The 11,589-nt window shown below is 33.7% G+C and overlaps 3 protein-coding genes across 3 annotated transcripts; 1 reads left to right on the top strand and 2 right to left on the bottom strand.

Moving 5' to 3' along the window:
* Positions 1 to 1,464: 1,464 nt before the first annotated feature.
* On the bottom strand, positions 1,465 to 7,715 carry LOAG_08896 (DEAD/DEAH box helicase). The gene is made up of 17 exons (XM_020447821.1): positions 7,656 to 7,715; positions 7,454 to 7,562; positions 7,173 to 7,271; positions 6,702 to 6,859; positions 6,205 to 6,296; positions 5,978 to 6,107; positions 5,526 to 5,634; positions 5,038 to 5,290; positions 4,709 to 4,839; positions 4,500 to 4,634; positions 4,266 to 4,354; positions 3,991 to 4,200; positions 3,491 to 3,661; positions 2,845 to 2,974; positions 2,528 to 2,666; positions 1,931 to 2,129; positions 1,465 to 1,735 (listed from the first exon to the last, which is right to left on the bottom strand). The coding sequence occupies exons 2-17, from the start codon at positions 7,560 to 7,562 to the stop codon at positions 1,538 to 1,540; spliced, it is 2,352 nt and encodes a 783-aa protein (XP_020301986.1). The 5' UTR covers positions 7,656 to 7,715; the 3' UTR covers positions 1,465 to 1,537.
* Positions 7,716 to 8,146: 431 nt separating this feature from the next.
* On the top strand, positions 8,147 to 9,080 carry LOAG_08895 (SRP19 protein; the record flags this gene model as incomplete). The annotated part of the gene is made up of 4 exons (XM_003144425.1): positions 8,147 to 8,266; positions 8,341 to 8,412; positions 8,736 to 8,847; positions 8,944 to 9,080. The coding sequence occupies 4 exons, from the start codon at positions 8,147 to 8,149 to the stop codon at positions 9,078 to 9,080; spliced, it is 441 nt and encodes a 146-aa protein (XP_003144473.1).
* A 901-nt stretch (positions 9,081 to 9,981) lies between these two features.
* On the bottom strand, positions 9,982 to 10,218 carry LOAG_08894 (hypothetical protein; the record flags this gene model as incomplete). Its single annotated transcript, XM_003144424.2, has 1 exon — positions 9,982 to 10,218. A coding segment is annotated over one exon (237 nt), but the record flags the coding sequence as incomplete, so codon positions are not given.
* Between the last annotated feature and the right edge of the window lie 1,371 nt (positions 10,219 to 11,589).

The following is an 11,589-nucleotide window of genomic DNA, read 5'->3' as shown; positions in this document are numbered from 1 at the left end:
TATATATATATATATATATATATATATATATATATATATATATATATATATATATATATATATATATATATATATATATATATATATATATATATATATATATGTCGAATGTATTTTCAAACCAGTAGAATAAGAATAATCTGGATATATGAATTTGCAGCGACAATTTTGCTCAGAAAACTTGAAATATCGATATTAGGGATTTTGTAGAAAGCCGTGGATTATGATGTTATTAGGGGAAAATTCTTATCAGCTTGATTAGTAGACTTCTTTTCTTATGAGTATATTTTTTAAATCGTCAAATTAATTAAGATGATCATCTTATTCCTAAGTAATATATATCCATTTATTGGGAAATTGTTTTCCTGTTGAATTCGTTTCTCGGCGATACAGATTTATTCGGGATGTAATACTGTTCTTGCACAATATTACTAGTTAACAAAAAAAAGGTGTAAAATATATATATATATATATATTACACGATGAATTGTTAAGCAATGATAAATGAGTTATACAAAAACAAATAATGTGATCAACTAACAAACTCCTTGTCGTTGCCTTGGACCAATAATTTGACTGTCGGTAAGTTGATAGGTCATTGAGTTGGGAATATGTTACGGGAAATGTATTTAGCGAATAGAAGAATGTCGTAGTTTGTTGTCCAATGGTGGCGGATATGCGAAGATATTGGTTGTGGTTTAGCCGCGGAGGATAAGCGAAGAGGATGTATCGTCTGCTCGATTGTAAAAACTGACCTCAACTGTCTGTCTCGGGATTTTTCCATATATATGGATTAGGGAGGAGCTTTGTAAGCTCCATCGAGGCTATCATGGAGGTATGGCTAGCCTTTAACACTGTCTATTGTGTAAGTACTGAGACGTTTTTGTTTTACGCTATTGTTAGCTTATATCCTCTTCATTGCTTTAATTTTACTTACAAGATTTCGTCATCCCGTTTGTTGGATATTACGGAAATTTTATTTGGACGTAGCTTTAATTTCGGTAATCCGACAGAAAATTTGCATTATGATTTTTGGAGTTTTTCCAACACCATTCTTTGAGTAATGAATGATTTATTTTATAACTTCCGAGTACGAATTACACTTAACTCATTGAAAATTCTCCTTGACAAACTAACATTTCAGTAAAGGAATCATTTTCTACACCCTTAATGATTGCTGCAATATGAATCCTTACCAGAATCAATATTTTCCAATAAAAATACACACTTATCACTACCACTTTCGCCATATCATTCTTTACCTCGCGATCATGTAGAACTATTTAAGTGTTCCTTCATTATTTGAGATGCACATGTAATCTGGCAATAACCTCTACTATAAAAGGTTAACTATGAAAAGTTAAGCCTTCGAAACTTTACCCTGTCGAGTCAACTTCTACATGACTCAGTATCGGAAGCGAGCTGACATGTCACTTACAATTAAACAATATTTTATTTAACGAAGTTAACAAAAAATAAAGAGATGATGACTGCAAAAATCACAATACTGATTATATCGAGATATTCAATAAGACCATCAATTCCTTCCTTTCCCAGTCCAGCCTTTCCTCTTCAAATTTTGCTGTCTTCTGTAGGCTTGATATGACTGAATTCTTGCTTTTTTATTCCTCTGTTTTAGGATTTGTTCAGAAGTTTTCAGTTCAGAACGTGGCGCTTTTAGTTCTTTACTTCCCGTTTTATTTCGCCCCTTTCTTTTCCGGTTGCCGCTACGCCTCTAAAATCACAAGAGCATGATTCTTAGAAAAGATTAGTCATGATAACTATACTAGACCTATTTTGTGTAACCTTTTTCAACTCCGATCTACCACCTCTTCCATAAAAGTAAATCATTTTCTTAAAGACTTCTTTCGGAAATAAATATAATGTAAGAATGAAACAATATGCTAGCTGAAACTTGAAAATAACAAACCCTGAAATCGTGTTGCTTTATCCTTGCGTCAATCGTCTCTTCATCATCATTATTCTGGTATTCCAACTTTTGTTTCTTCTGCCATCTCTCATAACGACCACTTTTGTATGTCGCCGGCAAATAAGTTCCATCTTCTGTACGTATTTTCTTCTTTGAATCGTCGCCATTATCACCAACAAACTTCTTCAGCTTCCTGTCCCTAAAAATTGCAATTTTTTTCGAACATCGTGAAATACGTTGACAATCAGTTTTATATTATACATTGAGATAGAGAACAAAAACATGTCCAAAGTTTTCAAGAAGTTCAGTATTAGACCATCAGATGCACCTGTTGAAAATCATGAAACACCGGTTTTTCTAAGACATCCTTGAGAGGTACACACAAGTGTATATGTTATATACCATAAAATCAAACAAGCAAAACATCAAAACGTGCATTTCAAAGTATAGTGCCGACTTCTTTTATTATTTCGAAATGCTTTTGCTCGAATTATTCACGGCATCAAGTTTGATAACATTTAGTACAGTTATATTTGAAAATCTTTCAACGTTTCTGAATGTTGAAAACTGTGAATTTTTGAAGAAATCAAAACTAACCATTTTTTGCGTTTTTCCTGTTTATACAAACCAACTTCATCGTCAGCAAGAATTTCTATAGTGCTTGCTTTGGCTAAGGTATTAAAATCACGATCCACTGCCAAGCCACGTTCTGCATTTGCTTCCGCAGGTGCATAAGCTTTAAAAAAAACTAATATTTTATCTTTTAAACTAAATCCTTCTAATTTCCACAAGGTAAATCAAAAACACCGCGGTGTAGAACATTATATCAAAATTAAAAACATGACACGAAACACTATTTAAAGACTTCTGTTACGCAAAGAATGAAGGTCACGTTAAAACTCGGAAATAATTACCAATGAAATGCTTTCTCTTCTCTTCTAACAGCTCATCAGCCTTTCGCTTTCTTTCCTTGTATGGTTTTTGTATCAAAGCATTTACCGCCGAAAATTTTGTACTTTTTATCACCGTTTGAAATGTATTTTTCTGAAAAAATGAATTCACGAAATAATTGTCTTAATCAGCATAAGGCAGTCCGAAATACACCTTATATTCAAATCAAAAGCTGAATCATTACGATGTTTTATAATATGAAGAAAACTCAATCATTTAAAAAACATATTGCTCTTACTTGAAAAGCACTTAAAAAGCATATTACGTTTAGTTACACAGATAGCATCAGTGTTATCGCTATGGCTTGAAGAAAATTAATAGAGTATGTTAGATATGATCTATATCCGTAACCGTGTACTGCACTCGAAGAAACATTGACTGGGTAACACTTGACACTGATTGGGTGAATCTAAGTGATACAGAATCTTGCAACTCTAGCGCTAGCTATATTTTACGTTTCAGCATGCTACAGTAAATGTTCCAAGGCTTTGAAAATTCTTTATTTTTATAAGAGAGAAGAGAGTACTTATAAAGATGGTATCACTAGAAAATGGTGGAATTTATACAGATGAAAGAGGAAAAGAAATAATTTACGATGGTCAAACTCACCAAAACATCCTCACTTGGTTCATATGTAGAATTAGTTATTTCTGGCTGGTCGAGGTCTGAGCACTTATCCGAATCAGTTTTAGAGTGAATATAATTCTGATGAGCTTTACGTTTTTCCTTCATAACAGCTGCTGATAACGTTTTACTGCCACTTTGAATTTCAAAGATAGTCTGTAATTGCAACTATGAATAAAGAATAGCTTCGAATAGCCTGAATAACCTTCGCAGACAAAGATAAAATCCATTACACTTCGTACTTAAATAGTTAGACCGAGAAAAACACATTTTGATCCACTGACTGAGGCTTGAGATGAGGGAGATTTTCCACATTAAAAAAGGTAGAGATAGAAGTTCGCTTCGGAAAAGAATTATCCTGCCTATACGCTAATCTATGACTCCATAAAAAATTCACCAATTTTTCCGGTAATTAAATACGTTCTTCTCTCCTGTATGCATTCATCTTCAAGCAATCATGACAATTTGGAAAAAATTTTACATACTGTCGTTGATTTAAAATTGTGCAAATGTCGAAGCAGGGATTGCCTGACAATTTCCTCCGGTGATTCCTGCTGCAGAAATGGATGAACCGCAGCCTTGAATAATGTCGCCTTGATTTCACCTTTTGCTCGACGAACTGATTCCGCTGATGGTTGTGGACGAGTTTTTTTGTATTTTTGCATGGCATTTTCTGATTTTTTTAAAAGATCGTCCTGAAATTTGAATTTCAATTCAAATGATTCACGTAATTAAGTACTGCTGAGATCTCGAAGCTTACCAATTCATCCGAATTGTCATGCACATTCTTCAGAAAATCAACCTCCCTATCAATGATATCATCTGGAAATATCCCAATCAACGTCTCATCTGCAATCGGAAAATTTACAACATATAAATATTGATTTCGACTAATTATGCATGTGTTAATTTAAAATATGTAGTGTTAATTAGAATTGTATAGTTGGGAAAAAAATTTTTCGTTGGAAAAAAATAAAATTGATAAAACGTTTACCTTTGTTAGCTGAATCAGTCGTTGCGAATTTTAGTGGACGACTCAGAAACAAGAAGAGATCGACAACATATGGCACTTCGTCTGCACCGAATAAGCTAATGGCTTTTCCAAAACGACCCGCACGAGCAACTCTACCTAAAGTAAATAAATAGCTAAGAGAATAACAGAAAGCCTTATTTAGAGATTTATAGGAAACATTAGGAACTCACCAACACGATGAACAAAAAGCTTCGGTTTCGGAGGAAAATGATAATTTATAGCAACATCCAGAAGCGGAATATCCACTCCTCTAGCCGCAATGTCTGTCACAATTAGTAAGGAACATTCCTTCTTGCGAAATCTGCAAATTCATTTTTTGACATTGATGGAAATAACTTCTAAAACTTCGAAAATTTTTCGCTGAAACAAACTAACCAAAATGATGTGTGCCACAAAATAAATGTCACATAATCGCTGTTAGAGATGGGGTTTTCACAAACGGTATGATGATTATATCAATTTGTCACCCCATATCTGTCATATCACCGTCATAACTAACTTCTGAATGTTTATATTCCTGGCCACACAATCCAGTTGGCTGTACAATACCACGCAATCGATTCCAGCTTTTTCTGCAACTGCTGCTAGATATTCAACATGTTTCATTGTAGCACAAAAAACAACGGTTTGTTCATTTCCTGCTACGACTTCACGGGCAAGATGTATAAATGCCGCTAATTTATCATCCGAACGACAGTACAGGAATACCATCGACAGTTTATCACTTATTTTTTCAGCAAGATCAAGTCGAACTAAAAAAAAAAAGCTGAACTTCATCTTTTTTCCACACTTTCTTAGTAAAGTGAAGTAAAGAAAATCTTATTTAATTCCTTTTAAAGAAAGTTGTAGATTTTTTTAAGGTTTAATTTGCTGTAGAAATGGGCTATGCAGTAGTGAGAAATCCATTAAAATTCGATGAATCTCATAACGCAATGGCCAATTTTCATGACGAAATTTACAATACATTCATTAGAAATAACGAAATACCTAGAACTGGATCTGAAAGACCTGCTTTCGAAAAAGCAATGATACTGTTTGGAAGAGTGGCTGAGAAAAGCAAAGTCTGCCGATTTTCCGGTATTCGCTTCAACACTTCCTTAAAATATATTGTATGCTATTATCATCATAACTTTTGCATTAAAGAATTTTTAGAGATGGAAAAATCAAAAAACTTTTGGAAACGAAAAAGCTCCCTGATCTCGATACTCCTGATTTGCTTTCTGGAAATGCTTAACTTCAGCAAAAGTAATCGATATCGCGACTAGCATTATTATTACCTGCCAGAAGGTTTCTGATAAAAACTCTGCACAGGAATTTATTTGCAGCTACATATAGATGATAGGAGTTAAGTCTCAAAATAAGAGAAATTTCTGATGCTGTAATTATAACAAAGCAGTTTTTGATTCGTGCGATTTCGGTAGCAAATGATAAAAACTTACGTGAAGTTGTTCAGCGAAGCCCATTTCAAATAAGCGATCCGCTTCATCAAATACAATTATTTGCACTGCGGATAGACGAAAGTCCATTTCAACAATAACATGCAGCAGACGTCCAGGTGTTGCAACCACGCTGAAATCATACTTTTAAGTCTTTGAGAAGTCGATAAATGTTTCAATTGGAGATACATGCGAAATTGTTAAGTCAGATAAATGAGGAAAATATTTACATATCCGGCTTCTCATGGACAGCTTGAAATTGCTCCTCGATACGGTCACCACCGACCAAAACTGCACAGCGTAGACCAGTAAACCTTCCCAGCTAGAAACAAACAATGAATCTGAATATTTGCGAAATAAAGGAAATTTAAATCGCTTCCAAAAGACATATAAAGACAGAAATTTAAGTTGCATCACGCTGCAAATCTATCTTAGCACATCGGTAAAGTCCAGTGCAGTATATTATTGGAAATTATCGCACATGACAATCGCTAATAAACGCGAATGAGGTTCCCATCAAGAGTCAATAATAGGGAGGTGAGAATTTGTTTTCTCTTCCAAAACAGATAATTCGTCATTGGATTCTAAGTTCAAAACATATTTGGCATTCGAAAAACTAAATTCTAGAATCACTATATGCAACTACAGGAATATACACAGTCCATTGACCGCCTTCTTTTGTTCGGATTATGCTATTGCAAACTAATAATCAGAAGAAAATATCAACCTCCTTAACTACAATGAACGTTTGTATTGCCAGTTCCCGTGTCGGTTCAATGATCAAGGCGCGAATACCTTTCATATCTCGGACTTTTAATTTTTGCAAGATTGGAATGACGAAAGCTGCTGTTTTTCCACTTCCTGTCCTTGACATGGCAACGATATCTGAAAATAACAGTAAAACCGTTACAGTTCGTGCAAAGATTAAATGATAAATTTCTAAAAAAATTCGTTAAAAGCAGTAGCTCTATAACCTGAAATAGATTTTCCTTTTACTTTCACCTAGCATGGCAATCAAACACCAGCAAAAAAGTTTTGCATAACCCAACATTCTGATGGTGAAAAGATGGTGAAAAGAAAGGCCCAAAGCTTGTAACTTGTTTTTTTTCTTTTTTGAACTGTGAGGTTGACTTTTAAATAGTTCGACAAGAAAAAAAGAAAGGAGTACTTCAGCATACCGATGAAAGTGAAATTTAACCTTTTCCATCAATAATTAATGGTATCGCTTTGCGTTGAATTGGTGTAGGTTGGCGAAATCCTTTTTTCTGAATTCCTTTGAAAAGCGTATGATCCAAACCTGATGAAAAACATTTTAAAAGCCAGAAAAAAAACCAAAAGCACCAAAGTGTGGTATTAGAAAGAATATTTCAAATTAAACCTGATTTATTATCGAATTATCGTCCTATTTTCAAAGTAAAAGATAGTCGGAAATTTATGCTACTAAGAAATAAAATTAACAAATTTCCAACCGAAACATACCAATGGCTTGCCATCCTCCGGCTTGTCGTTGTTTTCGGTTTTGGGCACTTTTCAAAGTACCATATAATTCTTCCGTATCCGAACTACACCCCACTTCACCACTGTGCATCTATATCTTTGCCAAATTAACGATATGACTATTTGAAATACTACACAATTAACATATATATCACTTAAAAACAATATCAAATCCCAAGCTGACCTCAGGCTGACTCTAAGTTTAACGTCAATTCTTCGCTGTAAAGCAGCCTATCAAATTGACCAGAATTGAATATTTTGAAAAAACCAAAGGTAGCCACAAGTTTAGTAGGATTAGACCGGTACTTCATGGTGCGGCCGCTTCTGTCGACCAAATTTGGCAAGATCCTGTGGGTAGTCTATTCGGTGCGAGGAACCTAACGGTGGATTTTTAAGGTAGACTTTAAGGTGGACTTCTTTGGATGGACTCTTTTTCTTGCATCTCCTTCCCAGTAAGGATATTTTCTCCGAGAGTTCTCAGTCATTGCTTTATTCTCTCCTCAGCATATTACCTATTCGTCATTTCTTAATAGCGTCTTTCCTTTTACTCACTTATTTGTTTTTCGTATTCTTTTCAAATTCGTTATTTGCTATCAGTTCTTTCCAATAATCTCTCAACTACCGCATATTAATTTGTGTTAATTGGTTTCAGTCACATTACCATGATTTTACAGTATGGCCGTACAATATAAGACGAAACCACCAAGTGAAGAGTGCAAATGGATATGCATATATCCGTTGTATATGAATTCTCGAAAGACCATTGCACAGGGGCGAAGAGTGAACAAGAATAAGGTATGGCATCCTTTTTTTTCTTTTCTCGTTATCATTTTTAGAACTTTTTTACTGCTAAGCAAAGTGTATTAAAGGCAGTGGACTCGCCAACAGCACAGGAAATTTACGATATCTTGTCAAATGCTGGCATGAAAGTCAAACTTGAGGTAACTTTTATTTCGATTTAATAATATCATCCATCACTTTATTTGTACGTCCATTTTCCTATTTTCACGATATAGCAAATTTTTCGGTCTATTTGTGACATTTAAATGACATCTTTCACTCCCTCAGAACTGCTATACTTTTAGTTATGATGATAACAAGTTGTACAAGAGCATTTTTGAATGAAAACAAACTTGCTTTTTTCTCAAATTTTTTTTTCTGAAATCTGACCGATTTACAAAGATTCACTTAGTTTGCTTTTTTTCAGTCTCCATCGTTATTTTGTTTGCTTAATTAATTTATTATCAAGTTGTTCCACTTTCAGAAACAAAAGATGCATCCTTTGGATCCGAATCGTGATGCTAATGCTCAAGGGAGAGTGCGAGTACAGTTATGGAATGATGATGGTTCTCTATGTGACGAGAAATTTCCAACGAGTTAATATTAACAAATGCTTCATAGATTTAGGAAATTCGGTTTTATAAACTTTTTTGTTAGCCATTGTGATTTTTTAAGTTTGTACATTATTGCAGGAATGTCACTGATGTTATACGCATGTGAAATGGTGCCAAAATTAAAAACACGGCAAGTTGGTGGGGGAACAATATCACAAGCTTCTTCAGGTAGCGGAGTTGGCGGCGGTAAGACCAATAAAAAGAAGAAGCGATAGGGTCTTTTTGTATATTGCTAATTAGATTCGTATGTCTCAAAATATGGCTGTACATTCATGCCACTGTTAATGTAAAAGAAAAGAAAAGAATCTTTGGTCAAATCAATGTGATATGGCTGGGCTTTCTGTGGTAGCTTAATTTTTTGCAAACTTTAGGTTTCAGTTCTTCAAGACCTTTTAAATGGTTTGGTTGTTATGTTCCTTTTTTTTAATAAAGAACTCCCATTTCAAGGACAAAAACATATCTTTCCAACTATCTTATTGAGAATTCCAACAAACTCTAATCCGTTTAGTGGCAAACAGTATGTCAACGAAGAGATATATATATTCATAAGTTTTAAACAGATAAAGATGTGCTACATACTAGATGGTGGCCAAACAAATTAATCAAAACTTTAGATTCAAAGGGATGATTTGATGACATATATTCTCCTTTAAAAAACCGGACATGAGCTTTGTTGTTATGTAATGCATAGGATGACCTCATGACTTATGAAGAGGTTAACTTTTCAGAATGCTTATTTTCACACCATCATAACGTAAAATGGAAAGGTAAATATGCGAGGAAGAACTAAATCCGCCGCGTGTTATTATGTGTATTTCTGTCAACTAAAAAACTGTAACAGATCTGTCGTGTCGTTCAAGTCAGCAAACCTCTGTAAGATTAGGACCGTGATAGACAACTCTATTCAATAGATTTTTAATACTATTAAGTTAGCAATGAATTATAGCAAGTATCGTCTCGTCCAAGTTAGCTAGACCTTTATGATATTAAGGCAAAATGTTCGATGTTGCTAACTTCGCTGAAATCGTTCAATATGATCATATATCCTTATCAACGACAACAGTTACATCACTGATAGTAATAAACTGAACAGCAAACATAGAAAAAAGCAAGCCTTCATACAAGGAAGTAACGGAATATCTCCAGATTTAATTCAGAATATCGAATTTCACGAATGCGTGGCCGCTGGAAAACAATTTCTTTCCGATTAGCAGGATTTTGAATATCGGTTCGTGCTAAATCGCTGTATTTGACGGGACTCTTTTTAGCTGGGGATGGCGGCATTTGTTTGCGAAGATTTATATAACTGCCAAAATGAGGTGGCATACTGTACTGCACTTCTGATCGTTCACTCTGTAATTTCATTCTTTAAACTGGTCATAATATAAAGGTGCAGATCATAGTGGGATCAGATAGCTTGCTTGTTAAAATTTCGCTAATTTTTTGGAACAAATCATTATTTACCAGACGGTCGGAGAAAGCTATAACATTTGAAATCGGAGACATTAGCGATCGGAAATGCAAACGTCACAGAGAGATGGATAGAAAAGGTTAATACGGACACGAATATTCCCTGTTCTCTCGTGCTTCAAACATATTTGTTTGCATGTATATTGAATATAAAAAGAAATGTAGAAATTGCCTCCTTTAAACCCCAAAATGGAAACAGACACTCGACTTCGTTAAACAAATACCACTTATATACGAACTTGGAAAGCGAATTTCACTGGAAACAATTAATGTGTAGTCGTAATTTGCATAAAACATGCAATCAGTGTGCAGTCGTAATTTGCATAAAACGTGACCGATGTCATTGCAACCATATTCAATCCAACATTGAGCTAAATAATCGAAGGGAGAGAAGGGGAGTTGGTTGATGTTGACCATGTTGTTTCATTTTAACTTTACAGAACTGCGTGATACGTAAATGACGAGGATTCTGAAAGACGTATAAAGTTCCGTCAGTTTAGCGAATAGTGATAATAGTGATAATTGTTTCCCACTAAAAGAGATTCTTTGATTTTTAATCCACTTCTTCCTGTTACATGAAATATTTCTCCTATCCTTTCCGCTCTGCTTCCACATATCTCATCCGGTTCTCTTGTGTTTCACCTCTCGTTACTCCCGCACCCTCGTACCTAATCTATTGCTTTTCTAAGGAACTGAAATTGTATAATTCACTGTTTTTCTTTTTTTTTTAGTCGTAATGATTTGACCTTTACTCAGTAAACTCCCGTCAGTTCATTGTCGTTCCTTTACATCCAGCAAACATTACGCTTAAATCATATCATTCACTTATTGTCACATTCTTCTGAATCATCTGACGTGCTACATGCAACACTTCATTTAATGATAGATTAGATTCTTTGATATGACCCATTTACTGCATTTGCTTAAAAATTAAATTATTTTATTATGTACGTGGAAACGTGAAAATGATACGCAACATTATTATAAAATTCGCGGTGATATTAATAGTAATAATAGTAACAATAATAGTGATAATAATAATAGTGATAATAATAATAATTAATAATAATAATAATAATAATATTATAATAATAATAATAATAATAATAATAATAATAATAATAATAATAATAATAATAATAATAATAATAATAATAATAATAATAATAATAATAATAATAATAATAATAATAATAATAATAATAATAATAATAATAATAATAATAATAATAATAATAATAATAATAATAATAA

The sequence above is a fragment of the Loa loa genome (assembly GCF_000183805.2).
Source record: "Loa loa unplaced genomic scaffold supercont3.98, whole genome shotgun sequence".
NCBI lineage: Eukaryota > Metazoa > Nematoda > Chromadorea > Rhabditida > Onchocercidae > Loa > Loa loa.
Note: the sequence above shows the minus strand (reverse complement) of the source record. Positions and strands in the feature narration are given on the sequence as shown.

What these genes read in the sequence shown, in the direction of transcription:
- LOAG_08896 (XM_020447821.1), bottom strand. Translation starts at nt 7,562, where the DNA reads ATGCACAGTGGTGAAGTGGGGTGTAGTTCGGATACGGAAGAATTATAT. An exon ending in GAAGAGAAAGCATTTCATTG is followed by an intron (nt 2,667 to 2,844) that starts GTAATTATTTCC and finishes TTTTTTTTAAAG; the next exon opens with CTTATGCACCTGCGGAAGCA. An exon ending in TAAAGCAACACGATTTCAGG is followed by an intron (nt 1,736 to 1,930) that starts GTTTGTTATTTT and finishes TTGTGATTTTAG; the next exon opens with AGGCGTAGCGGCAACCGGAA.